At 40.8% G+C, this 22444-nt stretch overlaps 1 protein-coding gene across 6 annotated transcripts in view; it reads left to right on the top strand.

Moving 5' to 3' along the window:
• The window catches only part of LOC115132368 (lysine-specific demethylase 5B-B-like), a 36245-nt gene extending 13804 nt beyond the window's left edge, over nucleotides 1–22441 (top strand). For all 6 annotated transcript variants that reach the window (XM_029664954.1, XM_029664951.1, XM_029664952.1 and 3 more), the window contains 12 exons: nucleotides 11140–11264; nucleotides 11454–11604; nucleotides 11808–11922; nucleotides 12079–12434; nucleotides 16187–16325; nucleotides 16476–16655; nucleotides 16777–16932; nucleotides 17115–17564; nucleotides 17683–17767; nucleotides 17979–18184; nucleotides 20671–20925; nucleotides 21176–22441. In XM_029664954.1, coding sequence (XP_029520814.1) covers nucleotides 11140–11264; nucleotides 11454–11604; nucleotides 11808–11922; nucleotides 12079–12434; nucleotides 16187–16325; nucleotides 16476–16655; nucleotides 16777–16932; nucleotides 17115–17564; nucleotides 17683–17767; nucleotides 17979–18184; nucleotides 20671–20925; nucleotides 21176–21304 — 2347 coding nt within the window. In that variant the 3' untranslated portion in view covers nucleotides 21305–22441. The remainder of the gene's footprint in view (nucleotides 1–11139; nucleotides 11265–11453; nucleotides 11605–11807; nucleotides 11923–12078; nucleotides 12435–16186; nucleotides 16326–16475; nucleotides 16656–16776; nucleotides 16933–17114; nucleotides 17565–17682; nucleotides 17768–17978; nucleotides 18185–20670; nucleotides 20926–21175) is intronic.
• Nucleotides 22442–22444: the final 3 nt, after the last annotated feature.

Raw genomic sequence — 22444 nt, 5'->3', positions numbered from 1 at the left:
TGATTTCACAGAAGTGTGATTGACTTTGAGTTACATTGTGTTGTTTAAGTGTTCCCTTTATTTTTTTGAGCAGTGTACTTAAATCCAAACTGGTTCTCTAGTCAATTGGTACGAATGTCTCATCCTATATTCAGGAAGGGTCTTTTCCCCTTTATTCAGATTACACCTGCTCACTTTCGGTTGTTTGAAAAGGAAATAATCTCCAAAATAGCTTTATTTTTTTAAACAAGCCTTAGAAAGTTGGTTGCAATTTCAGTTTAATCCACCTGAAAGGACGGAACAAATAGTACAATAAATATTGTGGTTAAATTCAAATATACTAATTGATTAAAAATAACTATTTATCCATTTTTTTTAAAGGTATAATTTTAGGGAATGATATCATAAATAGGACTAGGAGTTATGTCACACATGCAGCTAACACAGACATACGGAAATGTCTGCTCTACCTAAAATTACAACCAATTAATTGCAGCATTACCACAAATGGAAGAGGCAAAAAGTATGTCGGCCCTGTATTAAAGAACAAATGGTTAAAGAAAAGTGTGATAAATAAAAACATATACCAATTTCATTTAAGGACCAAAAAACTGACAGCTGTGCCATATAAATTGCAAAATAGTTGGGAAGAGATTTTCGATGTACCCATTCCATGGCACATGGTTTTGAATTGATACGCAAAACAATGCCGGAATCAACGCAAAACAACGCCGGATTCAACACTTCAAATTTTTCAACATAAATTACTATACAAAATTCTTGCAACTAATAGAATGTTATATATATGGGGGATACAATCTTCTCAGCTCTGCAGATTCTGCTGTGAGGAGGCAGAGTCATTAGATCATTTATTTTGGTATTGTCCATATGTAGCTCATTTTTGGTCACCGGTCCAGGAATGGCTGAAGAATTGCAACATTTGCCTAGAACTAACACTACAGATAGCAATACTGGGTGATTTGAAAAGCCATAATCAATAATATAATAATTATTTTAGCAAAAATGTTTATTTTTAATTTACAATCTGTAGAAGCTATGAGAATAGGAAGGTTCAATTATTTTGTGAAGCATCACAGCACAGTTGAAAAATATATGGCAAGTAGAAATCCAAAATGGATGATGTTGAGAGACAGATGGGAGGGGTTGAATGGAGCTGAAGGGTGGGACTAATAACAAGATAAACAATGTAAAGCATAAGGGATCTGTAAAATGTATATAGGTTCGGGAACTTTTGTGAAATAGCATAGTTACAAATAGAAATCAAACTGGATGGACATCAGAAATAGAGGAAGGACTAAGAACAAACAAGAGAGAACTATTGTAAAGTAGACTGTCTGTAGAATGTGTATAAGATGTATGGACTGAAGGTAGAAGAAGAAGTGTTTATTAGTTTACTTCAATTGGGGGATCGGCGGTAGGGTTTGCGGGGAATAATAATAAAGGTATATTCTAGAAAAAAGTGTCTATATAGGTATGTATATGTATGCGTGTATGGAGATATGTATATTTACCAAAAAAATATGGTGGATTGGAAATGATGCAGACAATTACATTGGAAGCAACATTCTTTCTGCAATATTAAGCTGATCTACCCTCAAATTTTTTATTTTTTTTATTTAAAAAAATACAAATGGGGAGCTAAAAATAGACTAACTTTTTCTGTCAGATTCTGGGTTAGCCAAAACTACCTAACTAGTTAGCTACCTAGGTCCAACACAATTTACAACAGCAGAATATTTTTTTGAAATATCTTCTTACTCCAGAAATATACAGTGTACAAAACATTAAGAACACCTTCCTAATAACTACAAAGCGGCCCATGTTGACTCTAATGCTTCCCACAGTTGTGTCAAGTTGGCTGAATATCTTTTGGGTGGTGGACCATTCTACACACGGGAAACTGTTGTGAATTAAAAACCCAGCAGCGTTACAGTTCTTGACACAAAACGGAGTGCCTGGCATCTACTACCATAACCAGTTCAAAGGCACTTAAATGTTGTCCTTTTTTTAACCCTTTAGACCCTAATAGAATTCTAGAATTCTGCTGTAGATTACTGATCATTTATGATGGAAGCTAATTTTCTCACACATTTCAAACAGACATAGCAAAAAAATAATGACAATTTAACTTAGTTTTAAAGAGCACGACCTCTTCATTAATATGCCACATTAATTTTAACAAAGCACAAGGCTACCTAAATTCTATCGGCATATTGATTGCACTATTTGCGAAGGTAATGCACTCGACCACTGCTACTCTAACTTCCGCAATGCATACAAAGCCCTCCCTTCGGCAAATCCGACCACGACGCAATCTTGCTCCTACCGTCTTATAGGCAGAAACTAAAACAGGATGTACCAGTGATGAGAACCATTCAACGCTGGTCTGACCAATCGGAATCCACGCTTCAAGTTTGTTTTGATCACGCGGACTGGGATGTGTTCCGGTCAGCCTCAGAGAATAACATGGACCTAGTGGGGCAAAAGACTTACAGAAAACGTTTGACCTCTGTCATTGCCAACAAAGGGTATATAACAAAGTATTGAGAAACTTTTGTTATTGACCAAATACTTATTTTCCACCATAATTTGCAAATAAATTCATTAAAAATCCTACAATGTGATTTTCTGGATTTTTTTTCTCATTTTGTCTGTCATAGTTAAAGTGTACCTATTATGACAATTACAGGCCTCATATTTTTAAGTGGGAGAACTTGCACAATTGGTGGCTGACTAAATACTTTTTTGCCCCACTGTATATGTGGGTAAGTTCCTCCCACAGTTCTGATACAACCAAACCTCAGAGACTTACTAGCCAAAGAGAATGACTGGTCATGGGGTCACATGCAACAGGTAGCATTTGACCAAATCAAAGGAGATCTGCCCTCACAGAGAGTGCTGGCCCAGTACCGTCCCCACGCTAAGACAAGTATCAGCAGATGCATCATCCTTTGAGCTAGGGGCGGTCCTTACACAGATGCAGGACAACATGGAGTGGCGTCCAATAGCATACATCTCCCGAAGCTTATCCGACACAGAGCAAAGATATGCTCAAGTGGAGAAGGAGGCGTTGGCTATCACATGGGCATGTGAAAGGCTCAGCCAATACCTTATTGGCCTGCAGTTTACAGCAGAGACTGATCACAAACCCCTATTGGCTCTGTTAGGGACAAAAGCACTGGATGACTTGCCTCCCAGAGTTCTGCGCTTCCGCCTCAGATTACTGAGGTTCACCTACAAGATGGTGTATGTTCCAGGGAAGGCACTGATCACAGCAGATGCACTCTCCAGGGCCCCAATTAAACATCCATTATCAGAGGAGGAGCAATGTCTAGAGGGTGAGGTACAGGTGTCCATTAATGCAATAAGGGACAGTCTACCTGCATCTCAGACCAAACTGCAGCAGATTGCAGAGGAGCAACAACAAGACCACATCTGCCGACAGATAGTGCAGCAGTGCAAAAAGGGATGGCCCAGGCAGGAGGAACTGCCTCAGCTGCTGAAGCCCTATTGGGTGCACCAAAGGAATGGCCCAGGCAGGAGGAACTGCCTCAACTGCTGAAGCCCTATTGGGTGCACCAAAGGGATGGCCCAGGCAGGAGGAACTGCCTCAGCTGCTGAAGCCCTATTGGGTGCACCAAAGGGATGGCCCAGGCAGGAGGAACTGCCTCAACTGCTGAAGCCCTATTGGGTGGACCAAAGGGATGGCCCAGGCAGGAGGAACTGCCTCAGCTGCTGAAGCCCTATTGGGTGCACCAAAGGGATGGCCCAGGCAGGAGGAACTGCCTCAACTGCTGAAGCCCTATTGGGTGCACCAAAGTGACTTCCACTGTAATGGAGACCTTCTCATGAAAGGACAACGGATAGTTATCCCAGAGACTCTACAACCAGAAATGCTAGACAGAGTGCATGATGGACACATGGGGATAACCAAATGCAGACTGAGGGCTCAACAGTCAGTGTGGTGGCTTGGTCTAAGTACTCAGATTGCCAAGCTAGTGGCCCAGTGTGAGGTCTGTACAAAATGTCAACCTTGTCATCCGGAGCCAATGATGGCAACGGAGCTGCCAAAACGGCCATGGCAAAAGGTATGGGCGGATATGTTCTATTGGAAAAATGACACTTATCTGCTAGTGGTAGATTACTACTCAAGATGCATTGAAATAGCAAAGACACCCATAACCACATCAGCTGGTGTTATCAATGGATTAAAGTAAAAACATTTCCAGGCAAGGGGTCGCTGAGGTCCTGGTTACAGATAACGCTCCCCAGTTCTCTGCGAGCTCCTTTTCTGCTTTTGCCGCAGAATATGACTTCATACATGTGACCAGTAGCCCCTACCATTTACAGAGTAATGGTGAGGCAGAGAAAGCTGTGAAAACAGTCAAGGGACTGCTGAAAAGAACAAGGATCCATACAGGGCTCTGTCAGCTTACAGAGTTACATCACTGCATCATGGGCCGTCGCCTGCCGAGTTCCTGATGGGCAGGAGGCTGCGTTCCCCATTGCCTATCTCGCCAGCTCAGCTTAAACCCCGATGGCCTAACAGGAAGGCCTTCGCTGAGAGGGACAAACATCTGAAACAAACACAAACTGGAGACTTTAATCGGAGCCACTGTGCTAAGGAGAGGCCAGAGCTGACCGAAGGTCAACGTGTGTGGATTACAAACTCAAAGACACCAGCAATAGTGCTGAGGAAAGTGGATGCCCCACGCTCCATGTGGTGGACACAGGCTCAGAAGAGGTCCGTACCTATGTAGGACATGCAGGGTTAGGTTAATTAACAGGCTGGAGCTAGAACAATGACTAGGTATCCCCCCCTTACCCCGTCACTGTCTATTTCTTGTTTTTAAAGGATGATAGACGAGCTACACCTGGTGGAGAGAGATTGTAAGACAGAAAGTTGCTTTATGCATGCTGTACGTTACGACATGACACGTCAAGATGTAACGGAGGGTCCGTTTTTTAAAAACTTTTCTCCAATACTATAGAGCCATTACCATGTCGATCAACGCTTGAATAGAAACCTAGTTCACACCCCCGATTTTGACGTCAACACAGTCGCTACAGTTCCATTAGGATTCTTTGTAGCCTCGTTTGAATGTTGCGGTTGCGCACATTTGTACGGAATGGGGTGAGTTTACGCTACTACCCTAACGACAGATAAGAGGCAATGTATAGCCTAGGAATATCTGCACCTAGCAAAACATGACAAACCATAACTTAAGTCCAACCGATAAACAGAAATGACTTTAGCCTTCATTTCGGTGGCTAGTTAGCTGGTTGTCTGTATGACTAGCTAGGTTTTAAGTGACAGCTGAGGTTGACGCTTCCTGAGCGCAGCCCAAATTTACCGCTACAAACACACCTTTTCTTGCCTGACAAACTAACTAACTAGCTAAAGCAAGCAGCTTGGGCCGTTTCCATATGAATTACATTGGTAGAAATAAGACAAAACAACCAACTAGTTAGCTGACAATATTAACAGCTAAACACGGCAACTATTTCCATGAGACGAAGAGCAATCATTCGAGCTCCACCGCTGATGTGCTAGCCTGTACCAACCAAGTTATCGCTAATTTGTGAGCTATTTACATAGGACCCAGCTCGCTAATGGCCTGGTAGGGCTTCATTGTCCCTCTAACCACTCTGACATCATCAATGAAAATGCACTCACATCAAAACAGTATCTTGCTTTTAAAACTCAACTCACTTTGATTGATCAGTTTGAAAAAGTACAAACAACCGTTTGAATCCGAGTGCAAAACATTGTAGTTGCGGATGTTTCAAATCCTAACAACTAAATGGACAGCACTTTCTAGGGTGACGATTAATTCAAAACACCATATGCAGGGTTCGCACAAGATGCTTGAGGTGCTTATAGTACTTGAATTTGGCACTCTGAAATTCAAGTACTGGAATACCTTTAATCAAACAAGTACATTGGTACTTGACAAGTATTTATATTAAAATGAGAGAACAGAAAATGATAAATTATGTTAGAAAAATGTATTGATCTTACTTATTAATTTCCAGGCAGACTGCTGAGTTTAATTTCCTCACGTTTCGGGCTATGGTTTCCAGGCGAGCGAGCTCATTCCACCCACACTGCCACTCAGCCAGGCAGGTACAGAACTGACTGAATAGGCGTCGCCAAACGTCACATCGATAGCTAAAATGCAGAGCAAATGTAGATTCAAGCCTGCCTTTTGTGCGTATGGAACATTTCTGGGATATTTTATTTGAGCTCATGAAACATGGGACCAACACTTTACATGTTGCTTTTTATATTTTTGTTCAGTATAGTTTACCCCAAACATTTTTTTACCACTACATCACTGGACCAAACCACACTGTAAGGTGCAAAGAATGTGCCAGACTTTGAATCAGACTTTAAATCAGCCCTGAAGGGGGAAAGAGACAACGCTGCACTGACGCCAGTTTTACATAGACTTTTTCTCTCCAGAGCTAGTTTCAATAGGCGCCTGCGATATTCCACTTGATCAAGCGGCAGCCGTGCTCCTGCCATTCTGGTGGCCGTTCACGTTCCGTTATCACACAGCCCACTCGCCCTTCTCCCAACCGGCGACTTTAAAGCTGCCAGTCGGAAGCAATGCGCTTTTTTTGTAGCTGTTAAGTAGTATATTCCCGATTTCCCAATAAAAATACAATACAGTCAGTCATTCAGTGGGAATTGTGTACTAATGTGAATAGAAAATGTGTGTAGTACTGATGATGCTGTAATAACTTACCAATCTTGTTTGCAGACCTGCCAACATGCACGCATTTTGCGTACCATCTACGCAATTCTCTGTCCATGTACGCAGGTACAAGTTCCGAGTTAAAACTTGTTGAGGACGTGGTACCGAAGTGGGGACCACAATCAGCAGAAATGCTCAAGAGCGCCACCATAGAGGTTGATAAACCTCAAACTTTAATTAAAATTGACATACAATATACTGAATTAAAGCTACACTCGTTGTGAATCTATCAACCAAGTCAGATTTGTAAAATGCTTTTCGGGGAAAGCATGAGAAGCTATTATCTGATACCATGCACCCTCAAAATACTGCACCGTCACCTAAAACGACAGATTTTGCGTTAGCCGTCGCAAACGAAAACGCTGAAATAAAATATAAAACATTCATTACCTTTGACGAGCTTCTTTCTTGGCACTCGTAGATGTCCCATAAACATCATTTAGGGTCTTTTTTCGATTAAATCGGTCCATATATAGCCTAGATATCGAGCTACGAATACGTTGCGAGTAAAGAAAAAAATTAGCATTTCATAACGTAACGTAATTTTTTAAAATTCAAAAAGTCGACGATAAACTTTCACAAAACACTTCGAAATACTTTTGTAATGCAACTTTAGGTATTAGTACACGTTAATAAGCGATAAAATTCCTCAGGAGGCGATGTGAAATGTTTAGCTTGTCCGTGGAGAAAAAGATGTCTTGAAATGGTCGAACCAAAATCTGGGCGGGGACAGTAGGAAAGGAGTTCCCTTTTTTCGGTTAGACCAAGAATCAATTGCGAAACAAATGACGTGACTCTAGACAACCTGTGGAAGCTGTAGCCAATGAAAACTCGGCTCTATTTAATTCGGTTCGCTTTGAACAATTGCCTGTAGTCGCGGAAGGATATATTTGTCCATTTTCAGTGAACAGATTTTCATGCACTTTTCGATGAAACGCACATTCTGTAAATGCCACAGGCGTGATTTAAACAGTTTTGGAAACGTCTGAGTGTTTTCTATCCACACATACTAATCATATGCATATACTATATTCCTGGCATGAATAGCAGGGCGCTGAAATGTTGCGCGATTTTTAACAAAAAGCTGCGAAAATTCGCAACATCCTTAAAAGGTTTTAAAAGTAGGTAGAAATAAATAGGGTCCGATGTTTTTTTTTATATTTACATTTTAATTTAAAAAATAATCCACTGAGTAAATCTAACATCCCGATTCTCGAGTTGCAACACACAGACATGTACGGAGTGTGTGTCAACGGACATGGAGATTAAATACGCCATTATTCGCAGTAGCTACCCGGTGTCTACCATGTTTGTTGTGATGCTGAGTTTGCCGACTGTCAGCTGTACGTAAACACATGGACAAATCCCTTTTCGACTCCGTGTGTTGTGGAAAGGTAAATACTAATTATGTCAAGCTAATTTTAGCGAACATAATATGGACATTCAGTGGGCTCTAAAGTGGCAGTTGTTGAAATGCATATACGAAAAATAACTGGTTGCATTTGCGCGAGTGTGATATACATTTAATTTAGCATCCCATGAGTTGTATTTTCCATGTAACATTACGAGGATCACGCAACCTGATAGACTGTAACTGTCTTATGATCCACGTCACAAAAAGCATTTACAAAAGTAAAATCAAAAATAAATAAAACATCTTGGCATTAAATGGAGACGGGAGTTTAGAAGACTGCGCGATGAAGAATGTATGATTGTGCCATTCGTTATACAATACATAGCCTACCCCAAATTACAGACGGAAGAAACAAAATTACAAAAAAAATGATTTCATGTCTTTGGTACATAATTGGTCTAGCCTATACTCAAAAATGCCACTCCATGAGTCTGGGAGAGTACCTATAAGCCTAGGCAATGCTGTTGGTTCATTGATTGTGCACGATGGCTTAGTGATAGTGTTTTCTTCCATAATTAATAGGCTGACATTACCTTTAGCTGAATAATTTTTCTTACTATAAAATCATATAAAATAAGGGCATGGGGACTAATAAGCATATCTTGTCAGCTAAATGAACAAGCCTACAGCCTGGCTGTAGATATACAGTAGGCCAACTCGTATTCTGTTCTTCTGAAATACATTTTCTTCATATCAAGTTTCTTTAGACCTTCCTAAAATGTATTAATGGATATATTGTGACGGTGTGGGCTGTATTACATGGATTTATTGTGACGGTGTGGGCTGTATTACATGGATATATTGTGACTGTGTGGGCTGTATTACATGGTTTTATTGTGACGGTGTGGGCTGTATTACATGGTTTTATTGTGACGGTGTGGGCTGTATTACATGGTTTTATTGTGACGGTGTGGGCTGTATTACATGGTTTTATTGTAACGGTGTGGGCTGTATTACATGGTTTTATTGTGACGTGTGGGCTGTATTACATGGATATATTGTGACTGTGTGGGCTGTATTACATGGTTTTATTGTAACGGTGTGGGCTGTATTACATGGATTTATTGTGACGGTGTGGGCTGTATTACATGGTTTTATTGTGACGGTGTGGGCTATATTACATGGTTTTATTGTGACTGTGTGGGCTGTATTACATGGATTTATTGTGACGGTGTGGGCTATATTACATGGATTTATTGTGACGGTGTGGGCTGTATTACATGGTTTTATTGTGACGGTGTGGGCTGTATTACATGGTTTTATTGTGACGGTGTGGGCTGTATTACATGGATATATTGTGACGGTGTGGGCTGTATTACATGGTTTTATTGTGACGGTGTGGGCTGTATTACATGGTTTTGTTGTGACGGTGTGGGCTGTATTACATGGTTTTATTGTAACGGTGTGGGCTGTATTACATGGTTTTATTGTGACGGTGTGGGCTGTATTACATGGTTTTATTGTGACGGTGTGGGCTGTATTACATGGTTTTATTGTGACGGTGTGGGCTGTATTACATGGTTTTATTGTAACGGTGTGGGCTGTATTACATGGTTTTATTGTAACGGTGTGGGCTGTATTACATGGTTTTATTGTGACTGTGTGGGCTGTATTACATGGATATATTGTGACTGTGTGGGCTGTATTACATGGATTTATTGTGACGGTGTGGGCTGTATTACATGGTTTTATTGTGACGGTGTGGGCTGTATTACATGGATTTATTGTGACGGTGTGGGCTATATTACATGGATTTATTGTGACGGTGTGGGCTATATTACATGGATTTATTGTGACGGTGTGGGCTGTATTACATGGTTTTATTGTGACTGTGTGGGCTGTATTACATGGATTTATTAGACTTTTAAAAATGTAGATGTTCCAAAGGCTGGCATTAGCGGCTTGAATGCAGCTTAGCTTGTATGCTTGGAGGCCTGGAGATGCTAAATGTGTGTGTTAATTAACGGTCAATTACCATGAGACCGGCATTGTTTTGCATGACAATAACTGTCTGACAAAATTTCATGACCGCCACAGTCTTATATCAAGGGGTTGTGAAACATTCATACAGAGGTAAAGGGGAACCAATAGTATTGATTCATGTGAAGGGGGGTAATAAAAATACAATTTTGGTTAGGTTGCTCACCCGACACCGACAATATAATAATATAAATCTATGTAACTTTAGTGATTTGGTCAAATGTAAAGGAGTAAAAAGTAAGTTACTTCCTTCAGAAATTACTTGAGTAAGAGTACAGGTACTGCCCACAGAGAGTAACTAGAGAAGTACTAGTTTCTCAAAAAACTCAAAAGGTCCGTAGTGGGCCAGATTCAAACTCATGCCTACTCTGACGTGTGCTTTTGTCAGCAGCTGTACCCACTGGATCACACAGGTGCTAAAATAAACATTAAGTTATTTTGTCTAATTCTTGCCTTGAACATATAAAAAACATTTTTTTTTAAATACATCAATCCCCCCCCTCTATTTATTATATTCCAAATACGAATTCACACGAGACGCACAGTAGCCTGCTTAGAAAGCTTATTGAACTGATGCACAGTGGACCTGCAGTATAAGTTATTGTATAGCCTACAAACACTGCTTCCAGCTGCCCCCTGGCGGTGATTCTAAATATTAAATATCCTTTCAAATCTTCTTGCTGCATGATTATTTTCGTCCTGTGACGAAATGGCTCATATTAAGATCTGACATCTGTGTCCTGTTCAGTGTGCAGTTGGTGTGAACAACATAAGTCCAGGGAGCACATTCAGCAGGGGGAACATTATATGAATGCATACATGCTATATTATGTAAACATGTAGAATAAGGAATCATGTCCACTCTATGCAGGACATTTATGTGGTTCTGGTTTTGTCAGATGCCTCAAATATGCAGTGTTCTCTTGTCCACACTGATATGGCTTCAATCTCCACAGATATTTATTTTAGTTTCTCTGCTTGCAGTTATAGATTTACACTGGATGATCTGTACCCCATGATGAACGCGGTGAAGCAGCGAGCTGAGTTCTATGACGAGTGGGCCTCCCACGTGACAGAGACTCTGGAGGCTAAACTGGACAAGAAAAAAAGTGAGAGATGAATTCACCTTGTCTATGTACTTGTCTCCATTAGTAGTGCTTTTTAGTGACGTATTAGGCTTAATATGGGTCCTGGAAACTGGCCCAGAGACTGCAATTAGTAGTGAATTAGGCCTCACACCCTTCTCGTTGTAAAGCACTGTGGCTGTGTAATTAATTATTGCAACCGTCTCTCCTCAGGCTTGTCAGTCTTCCGCTCCCTCATCAATAAATCAGAGTTGAAGATGTTCCCTGACAACGACCTCCTGCGTCAGCTCCGTTTAGTCACACAGGATGCAGAGAAATGCTCCTCAGTTGCCCAGCAGCTACTCAACGGCAAAAGGCAGACCAGGTAACTTACACAGTCCAGTGAAAGAGGAGTACCACTGGTTAATTTTCCTCCCTCGCCGCAAACATGATCCACTATGCCTGTGTCTTTATTGTATTCCTCAATAAACAGTGTTATTCTAATTTTCTCACCAACGATGTATAAACATGTGCATATTGGAGTAGGAATCAGTATGATTCAAGGTTTGTCATAATTGCTTCTCCCAGGTATCGCTGTGGTGGAGGGAAGACACAGAGCCAGCTGACTGTGGAGGAGCTGAGGTCATTTGTCAGGCAACTGTACAACCTCCCCTGCAGCCTTCTCCAAGCCCCCAAATTAAAGGTATTGTAAGCCAGTGTCTCAATGCCATCATGATATTGAAGCCATTAGAAAACAGGCCTCTGTTTAAATCAATTGATCAGAGGATATTGGAATAAAACACATCTCAATAGTTTTTTTGATCATAACTGAATCTGAATTATGTTACATTTTTCTTAGGAGCTCTTGAATTGCATCGAAGACTTCCAGCAACACAGTGAGAAGCTCCTGGCAGATGAGACCACCGGCACAGAAGAGATCCAGAGTCTTTTAGACGTTAGCTTTGACTTTGACGTGGAGCTACCTGAACTTCCATTACTACGGGAGAGGCTGGCACAAGCCCGCTGGCTAGAGGGGGTGCAGCAGGCCAGCACCCAGCGCTCCACCCTGACCCTGGAGACCATGCGGAGGCTGATAGACCAGGGCGTGGGTCTGACCCCTCACCCCTCTGTGGAGAAGGCCATGGCTCGCCTGCAGGAGCTGCTAACTGTGTCTGAACACTGGGAGGACAAGACCAGCAGCCTCCTCAAGGCCAGGTGAGGGCCGTACACTGAGGGTTTCTCTTTTACATCTGTAATCTGTAAACCAGCGATTCCAGGTTTTTTTGGTGGGTTGTGTATCTGATTTGAAAGAAGAGACCTAAATGTAGTTAAAGGTACTACACAGGATTTATTTTTAAATGTTTGCATTGTAATTTCAGAAAATCTCCATAATATATCTTGCGCTAATAGTGTAATGGTAGTGTTTCACAGTATTATGGTAGTGTTGTGATAGGCTGTGATATTCGCCTATTGATTTCTCCAGCCGGTGTGCCATCTGTTGTCAAACTGGGAAAGCTGTTCTGATTTCTTGGTTGTGTTATCTAGTGGAAATAGCTATTTTCCTGGTTGCTAAAATTCTATACTGTTCCCTCAATTTAAGTACATGTGAGAAAACAAGTACTGAATGGTGTAGGGATTTATTCTGATCACTGTGAAATATCTTTTCAATAACAAAAATGATTGTTTTTTAAGCTGGTGGTCCAGCTTTAAACATCTGTAAAACTATATTTTTTGTTATTGAAAATAAATGTCAGTGATCACAATAATTCCCTACACCATTCAGTGCTTGTTTTCTCACGTACTTAAATTGAGCGAACAGTGTAGAATTTTAGCAACCAGGAAATTACAGCGTTTTCCACTAGATAACTCAACTACATAGTCAGAATAACTTTCCCAGTTTGATAACAGGTGCCGCTCCGGCGGGAGAAATACATTGGTGAATATCACAGCCAATCAAAACACTGGCGGATAAGTAATACTGTGAAACACTATGATTCCACTAATAGCGCCAGATGTGCCATAGACATTTTCTGAAATTACAATGCAAAAATTCTACAGAAATCCTATGTGTAGCACCTTTATAAGGTAAACAAATATAAATGGTTTAAGGTCATCTTCTGGTTATTGTTATTCTGGATCATTTAGACCGTGAATTTACAAAAATTATCCTCACAGTGATTCAACTCTGGGTCTTGAATTTTACTGAACTTTCTCTACAAAATGAGCCATGTGGTTATATCACTTGTATTAAAGCTAGTGAGGTTTTGCTTTAACTAATGTACAAACATTAGCATTGGTGACTAGATTACTGATTTGTACATTAGCAGAACTATGTCAGTGTCCCTGATTTTGCTTCATTTTAATTCCAGCTAGTGCAAAATGCTGCTGCTAGAATATTCAACAAGATCTACAAAAAGTGAGCATGCATATCTAGTTCTGCTTCATCCCATTGGTATCCAGTGCATTTTAATAACCACTGTCACCAGCGTTTTCAAACAGCTTTTTTAATGGCATGGCTCTCCAAGGAATGTGCATCTATTCTGTGCGCTCCACATATCCACGGTTTACCTTTGAGTCTTTTTCAGTCCAGTTTTAAAGGGATAGTTCACCCAAATTACAAAAAGACATTGGTTTCCTTACTCTGTAAGCAGTCTATGGACAAGGTATGACAGCAATCCATGCTTTGGTTTTGTTTCCGGGGGGGGGGGGGGGGGGGGGATTTAGTCTTAGTTGTAGTCTTAAAATACCTTTTTAGTCTAAGTCACATTTAAGTAATTTCATTCTTCGTTAGTTTTTTATGTTGTTTAAAACTCTGGACAATTTTAGTCTAGTTTTAGTCAGCCATTTTTGTCACACAGTGTGTTCTTAAAAATATTAATGATGAATATTTAGGCTACCTCTAACTTCCATCTTGTGCACATTCAGATAGTAGGCCTAGTTGGACAAGGTTTTCTCCTCGTATACCTTGGCCGGCAACGTTGATATTGTGTCAGATTATAACCAATGCCAGCCATAAACAACCATATAGGCTATAAAACCTTGGCTACGGTTAACAATTTACGGCTCAGATTTTTAACCCCATAACTTTCAAGGGGGGTAAATAACAGTGTTTCCTTGAAAATGGGAGAATTCGAGCTTTTCAAAAAATGACAGGACTATTACTGTACTCCTAATATTCAACAGATAGCATTAGTTTTTCCCATAGGAAATAAGAAACCGCAACTTGCATTAGCAGACCGCGGCACAAGATCGGCAACGCGGATGAATAACAGCGCACATGGGGAAAATATAGCTTCTGATATGATCAAAATAATAGCCTACATGAATGTAAGAGAGAGTAAACATTGATTCCAGTTGAGGTTAGTTACAAGTGAAGTGTCCTGCCTTCGCATCAGTTCAAAAGATTGACGAGTGACTGAAGTGACCTGGGAGCTGTGTGGGAGAGCCGGGCAGATCGGCTCAGACTGCACAACTGAAGGATGTCAATTCTGCCAATGAGAGGATTGCGTGAAATATACTCCATGCATGTTTAGGATTGGACAGAATGAATGAAGAGGAGCTTTGTCAAATTAAATGTCCATTAGTCTTATGTGGAATTCTTTTCTCGTCGTCACATTTTCATGAACTAAAATGAAAAGGAATTTGTCATTGTTTTTTTTCCCATGACATCTCATCAAGTAATTATCAGGAAAAATTGGTGATTGTCAAGTATATTTCGTGATTTGTTGATTAAATTATAACTGTTGTTGTCATACCTTATCCATAGACTGCTTACAGGTTAAGGAAATCAGTATAATTTTGTAATTTGGGTGAGCTATCCCTTTAATTGTCTGCATCTTTCTAAAGCTAGAGTTCATAAAAAAATGTATTTGTCATTTTAGAGCTTAATATGGTGAGAAGTACTTTTCTCTATCTCATCAAGGATGGCTGGATAGTTTTGTTTCTTTATGATTTTATTATCAGTATGTTCAACATTTCCTTTATTATAGAATTGTGCAAAGCCCATATCACGGTAACTGTATATGTAGCCTATGCAATGGTTTCAAAGTGTACCATGGTTGCAAGGGGACAGTATAGATAGCCTACCTGTAGTTAACTGCCAAAATAAAGGAAACACCAACAGAAACTGTCTTAATAGGGCCACCACGAGCTGCCAGAACAGCTTCAATGCTCCTTGCCAAAGATTCTACAAGTGTCTGGAACTCTATTGGAGGGATGCAACGCTTTTCTTCCATGAGAAATTCCATCATTTGGTGTTTTGTTGTTGATGGTGGTGGAAAACGTTGTCTCAAACACCGCTTCAGAATCTCCCATAAGTGTTAAATTGGGTGACTGAGAGACACACACACACACCCGTTAAACCCCCTATGCTTCTTTGAGACCCCTCTTTCAAAGTCACTGATGTATCTTATAGCCATGGTAGCCAAAATAATGGACAACTGGGCATTTTTGTACAAGACCCTAAGCATGCTGGGATGTTAATTGCTTAATTTACTCCGGAACCACTTCTGTGTAGAAGCACCTACTTTCAATATACTTTGTCTCTCATTTACTCAAATGTTTCCTTTATTTTGTCAGTTGCCTGTATGTGGAGCTACTTAGACTAAATGATCCATCAGTAGTCAGAGGAAAACGTTGCATGGTTCACAACCATCACCGCAGTTATGTCTGCTTACATCAGAATTATCAAGGGTTAAAGCTTTAATTTACCTTTTGTAAAATATGGAGTGAGTAGAAACATATTGTCCAACAAGTGAAGTGATGTGTCTTAGGAATTGCCCCCAAAAATGATCATGATAGTACATGCATATATTTATTATTAATACACACTTGAGAAAATGTCTCCATAGTCCATACAGATTGATGAATATGATTTTTAGGCTTCCTGGCAGCTGGATAACTGGGCCCCCTTATGCTGGTGACTGACCAGTCTTCTGACCTAACTGTTGTGTTTTCTACTCCACCAGGCCCCCCCTCTCTATAGAAACCCTCTCTGAAACAGCTGAGAAGGTGGCTGGGATCCCTGCTTACCTCCCCAATTGTCTGATGCTGAAGGACTCCATCAGTAGGGCCAGAGAGTGGCTTCAGGAAGCTGAGGCACTTCAGGTACAGAATAATACAACAGGTTTTCACACAGATGTCAGTTGAATAATATTTTTTTATACATGACTTTCATAGAAACAATGCTTCCAGGTTGACATGTTATAATGTGTCAACTTTATGTATAGAAAACTTGAATTCTGTGGACTCTTTCAGGATGAAGATTCCATTCCATTGTTTTACAACCTCTCTGATATGGTTATTCGAGGACAAGACATCCCAGTCCAGCTTGGCCCTCTAAAGCAGCTGGAGTCTCTGATGGCAGAGGTGCAGGCCTGGAAAGAGTCTGCAGCTAAAACTTTCCTCATGAAAAACTCTCACTTCACTTTGCTTGAGGTAATGTTCTAATGGCTGTAATGCACCACTCTCTGAAAGTTCCATAAGTGATGTACAGTATATAGCAGTTTATTTCCCAGAAATGCAGTCATTAGAATTCATAATTTGTTCTTGTCCACAGGTTCTATGTCCAAGATGTGAAGTTGAAGCAGGTTCTCCGAAAAGGAAGTCCAAAAAAGCTAAAGACATCACTCAGCACAGCAAGAAGATGGTGAAGCTTGACTGTCTTAGTGATGTGGAAAAAGCCCTCTCAGAGACCAAGGACTCTGCTTCTGCTGTAAGTACACCTACACTGGCCATTTCTCAACTTAATATATATATTTTTTTTTACTCAATTTAAAGAGTGCGGACCTTCTCTTTCTCTACTTTTTGTACACTAGTACTAGATATGTGCTCTACCTCAATTCATGTTGGACATGAAATTATATGAATTAAAATGTTTTTACATTTCTTTACCAGCTGGCAACTCTCGGGGAGGTGCGGTTACAGGAGATGGGGGCCCTCTCCTCCCTCCGGGCAGCTAACGAGTCCAAGCTCCTTCCCACGGCAGACTGCATGGACCTGAAGGTGTGTGTGTGTCAGAATCCCCCCATGGGAGCCATGTTACAGTGTGAGCTCTGCCGGGACGCCTTCCACAGCGTGTGTGTGAGGGCTTCCTCAGACTCCCGTTCAGCCCAGGCCTGGCTGTGCCCGCACTGCCGACGCTCTGAGAAGCCCTCCCTGGACAAGGTCCTGCCCTTGCTGGCATCGCTGCAGCGTATCCAGGTGCGTCTGCCGGAAGGGGATGCACTCCACTATTTGGTTGAGAGAACAGTCAGCTGGCAACAGCGTGCACGACAGGTCTCTTCCTCCTGTGGACTACCCGACCTGGAGGAGAGCTTTGCAACTCCACCATCTACGGATGGAAAGGTCAGTCAATCATACCCCTCTTCTGAATTGTAGAGTTATCTATCCATTTTAATGTGATAATTCTGAATAAGACCATTATAATGCTAAATGACCAGAGTTTTTATATTTTTTTATACAGCCAACATGTTTAACTCCAGAGTGGAACAGGACAACTCATGATCAGATGGTCTTCTACACCGAGCAAAGATGCATTCCTCTGCAAGGTCAGTTCTGTGGTATAAAGCAGTGTTGTATAATCATTTTTAAATCATATCACCAACTGGACTTCTTGATAACATTATTTTATTGATTAGTTAATTGATTTATTATTTGAAATGCACTCTACTGATGACTACTGATTTATTTAAGCATCTACAGTAGGTTGTAGACATGACCTTTTACATGAACAACCTGGCGTGTGCTGTGCTGCTGCAGATCTTAGTGTGGAGCTGGAGGAGTTGATGGTGGAAGGGCTCCTGCTGCAGGTGTCTCTTCCAGAGATCACACAGCTCTACCATGTGTTACTGAACGGGCTGAAAACGCATCATACCAACGAACGCACGTCACTGCAAGATGACGACCCCTCAGACTGTGACAAACTCAAGCAGTGCAACTCTCAGGGAAAAAGCTTTCCACAAAAGGTTTCAAATACATTTAATTCAATTATACTGTTGAAGTAGGAAGTTTACATACACTTAGGTTGGAGTCATTAAAACTCGTTTTTCAACCACTCCACAAATTTCTTGTTAACAAACTAGTTTTGGCAAGTCTGTTAGGACATCTACTTTGTGCATGACACAAGTAATTTTTCCAACAATTGTTTACAGACAGATTATTTCAATTATAATTCACTGTATCACAATTCCAGTGGGTCAGAAGTTTACATGCGCTAAGTTGACTACCTTTTTAAACAGAACGGAAAATTGCAGAAAGTGAGGTCATGGCTTTAGAAGCTTCTGATAGGCTAATTTACATCATTTGAGTCAATTGGAGGTGTACCTGTGGATGTATTTCAAGGCATACCTTCAAACTCAGTACCTCTTTGCTTGACATCATGGGAAAATCAAAAGAAATCAGCCAAGACCTCAGAAAGAAAATTGTAGACCTCCACAAGTCTGGTTCAACGCCTGAAGGTACCACGTTCATCTGTACAAACAATAGTACGCAAGAAGAAACACCATAGGACCACGCAGCTGTCATATACCACTCAGGAAGGAGATGTGTTCTGTCTTCTAGAGAGGAACTTACTTTGGTGACAAAAGTGCAAATCAATCCCAGAACAACAGCAAAGGACCTTGTGAAGATGCTGGAGGAAACCGTTACAAAAGTATCTATATCCACAGTTAAACGAGTCCTATATCGACATAACATGAAAGGCCGCTCAGCAAGGACGAAGCCACTGTAACTCCCTTCAGTAACCACGAGCACAACCGTTCCTTGATTTTAACTGGTGGCTTTATTCTGTAGTTTTAGTCAGAATTATCACCTTCCGTGAGAACTATAAAGTAAATGAAAAATACAGTTAAGCACACTCTTACAACCTTATCTTACGAGTGACTTATTAGCTTGGTATAACTCTGAAGTGCTTACATACATAACAGTTTAACCGGCGTTATAACGGGTTCAGATTAAACACATGAATAAAGGAACAAATACCTCATTGGCTGCTTATTACAGAAGGGAGGAAATCAAACTTCACACTTATTATTCCTGGCATGAATTCACACTTCATCCTAACATACAATCTTCAACCTTTATGAACTACACCCGATGACATGAAAACTTAGCTAACGCAGCGCAGGATTGCCTTCCCTCCAAAAGTGTGTTTCTACAATAAGGATCCCCGTTACAACAATATTAGCTACGTAGTTCCGCTTGCATTATCATTTCCCCCGCACAGCGGACACATAAACAATTCAAACAAAAGTCAACGACATAACCTGTAAGTCTAACTGTCAGTTACAGCCACTGCTCCAAAACCGCTATAAAAAAAGCCAGACTACGGTTTGCAACTGCACGTGGGGACAAAGATTGTACTTTTTGGAGAAATGTCCTCTGGTCTGATGAAACAAAAATAGAACTGTTTGGCCATAATGACCTTTTTTTAATAAATACAAATATTTCACCTTTATTTAACCAGGTAGGCTAGTTGAGAACAAGTTCTAAAGCAAAGCAGTGTGACACAGACAACAACACAGAGTTGCACATGCAGTAACATGGAATAAACAATAAACATGCCAATAACACAATAAACAAGTCAATGACCATCGTTATGCTTGGAGGAAAAAGAGGAGGCTTGCCAGCCGAAGAACACCATCCCATCCGTGAAGCACGGAGGTGGTAGCATCATGTTGTGGGGTGCTTTGCTGCAGGGGGGACTGGTGCCCTTCACAAAATAGATGGCATCATGAGGGAGAAATTGTGTGGATATATTGAAGCAACATCTCAAGATGTCAGTCAGGAAGTTAAAGCTTATTTGCAAATGGACAATGACCCCAAAGCATACTTCCAAAGTTGTGGCAAAATGGCTTAAGGACAACAAAGTCAAGGTATTGGAGTGGCCATCACAAAGCCGTGACCTCAATCCTATAGAAAATTTGTGGGCAGAACTGAAAAGGCGTGTGCGTGCAAGGAGGCCAACAAACTTGACTCCGTTACACCAGCTCTGTCAGGAGGAATGGGACAAAATTCACCCAACTTATTGTGGGAAGCTTGTGGAAGGATACCCAAAACATTTGACACAAGTTAACCAATTTAAAGGCAATGCTACCAAATACTAATTGAGTGAATGTAAACTTCTGACCCACTGGGAATGTGATGAAAGAAATAAAAGCGTAAATAAATCATTCTCTCTACTATTATTCTGACATTTCACATTCTTAAAATAAAGTGGTGATCCTAACTGACCTAAGACAGGGAAGTTTGACTAGGATGATTAAATGTCAGGAATTGTGAAAAACTTAGTTTAAATGTATTTGGCTAAGGTATAAGTACACTTCAGACTTCAACTGTATGTATTTGTATTATTGAAAAGTATTGGTTTATTACTGTTATGACGGTATCACGACTGTTGAAAAGAAGAAATAAATTTCTCTTAGTTTAAGAGGTGTTTTTTTAATCTCTTCAGGATGGGTTGATAAAGGAAGGAGTGAACGGAGCAGAGAAGAAGGCTAAGCGACGCCTGGAGAGGGAGGCTGTAGAGCCAGAGCGCAGGGACAAGGCCAAGAAGCTCCAGAACAAGAGACAGAAAATGAACAAAGACAAGAACCTGGAACGCAGGGCGGCGTCGACCTCCTCGTCTCACTCCGACTTCTCCCAGTCAGATGACTCTGAAGAGGAGATGTGTCCAGCAGAGGGATGCCAGCAACCTGAAGGAGATGAGGTCAGTTTAACTTTTTTGATAAATCACTCACTGACAAGATAACAATAAAAGATAAGCAATACTTTAACTGACAACCTTATTGACTGACTAGTAGTGTTGGTGTTTAAATAAAGGAGAGAGGGACAGAATGCCTAGCAGTTTGTTTGTAGAAGAGATTGTAAAATGTACTGAATGTTCAGTTCCTTGTCTGACTTATGTCACTTGGGTTAGATTTTATTAGAGATTTATTTGGCCTTTTGATTTATTTCAGGTGGACTGGGTCCAGTGTGATGGCAGCTGTAACCAGTGGTTCCACCAGGTCTGTGTGGGTGTGACAGCCGAGCTGGCTGAGAAAGAAGACTATGTGTGTGACAACTGCACAATAAGCGATGGTCGCTGAGGAAATGAGGAGGGACTGGATGGGGAGTTTACTCCGTTAGCAACTCAGTCACACAAGTCAGGATGTGTCACAGACCCTGCCCTCATACCCCCCAACCCAGCCCTTCATGTCCCCATCCCCTTTGTAACAATGGTGCTATCTGCTCTTTATTGGGTTTTTGTCGAACTATACTGCTTGGTTACTTTTTTTGTATTTTACCTATTTTTCTTTCCTCCTCTGATCTGTTGGTTGTTGTGACAGAATGTGGATCAGTGTGCTGCATGGGTTTCCATTGCATTGGGTGGCGCAAAGGAGTCAAACAATAAGTTACCCTGTAAAGATCAAAGGGGGTGTGGTATATCGCCAATATACAATGGCTAAGGGCTGTTCTTATGCATGACACAATGTGGAGTACCTGTATACAGCTCTTAGCCGTGGTATATTGGCCATATACCATAAACCCCTGAGGTGACTTATTGGTATTATAAACTGGTTACCAATGTAATTAGCTAGAACAGTAAACAAGTAATTTTGTGTCATACCAGTGGTATATTGTATGATATATCACGGCTTTCAGCCAATCAGCATTCAGGGCTTGAACCACCCAGTTTTTATGTCTGATATACCACTGCTATCAGCCAATCAGCATTCAGGACCCAAACTACCCAGTTTATAATACAGTATATTGTACATGGAACTTCCTTGCATACAAAACCAGAGACTCAGAGGATGTGGGTTAAGGTCCCCTTCTTCCCCCTCCCCATTAAAAAAATATATAAATAATGTAATAGAAAGAACTGTATTTTTCAGGAAACCCAGTGCTTATTAGTACATGCATCTGAATAATATAATTATTCAGACAATTTTGGTAGACTGTTTTATTTATCTGAGGAATAATGTTTGTCTGAATTGATTTCAATGGGTTGGTCTCCTCTGAACTATGTGTTGGTGCTTTTAGCAATGGTTTGATGTACAGAAACAAAGTGTATATGCTGTAGGGTAAGTTACAGTTGTGGACTAGCAATGTAGCAGACAGAAGGAACACTATCAACTGCCACATATGTGCTTGGGTGGGTTACTTTGGGAAGGAAGGGAGAGGGGTAGTTTGACATTGCAGTTTATATTGTGGAATAAAAACATTTTTGTTCTAATAGCAAAGGG

The sequence above is a fragment of the Oncorhynchus nerka genome, linkage group LG7 (assembly GCF_034236695.1).
Source record: "Oncorhynchus nerka isolate Pitt River linkage group LG7, Oner_Uvic_2.0, whole genome shotgun sequence".
In the NCBI taxonomy this organism is placed as follows: Eukaryota; Metazoa; Chordata; class Actinopteri; order Salmoniformes; family Salmonidae; genus Oncorhynchus; species Oncorhynchus nerka.
Note: the sequence above shows the minus strand (reverse complement) of the source record. Positions and strands in the feature narration are given on the sequence as shown.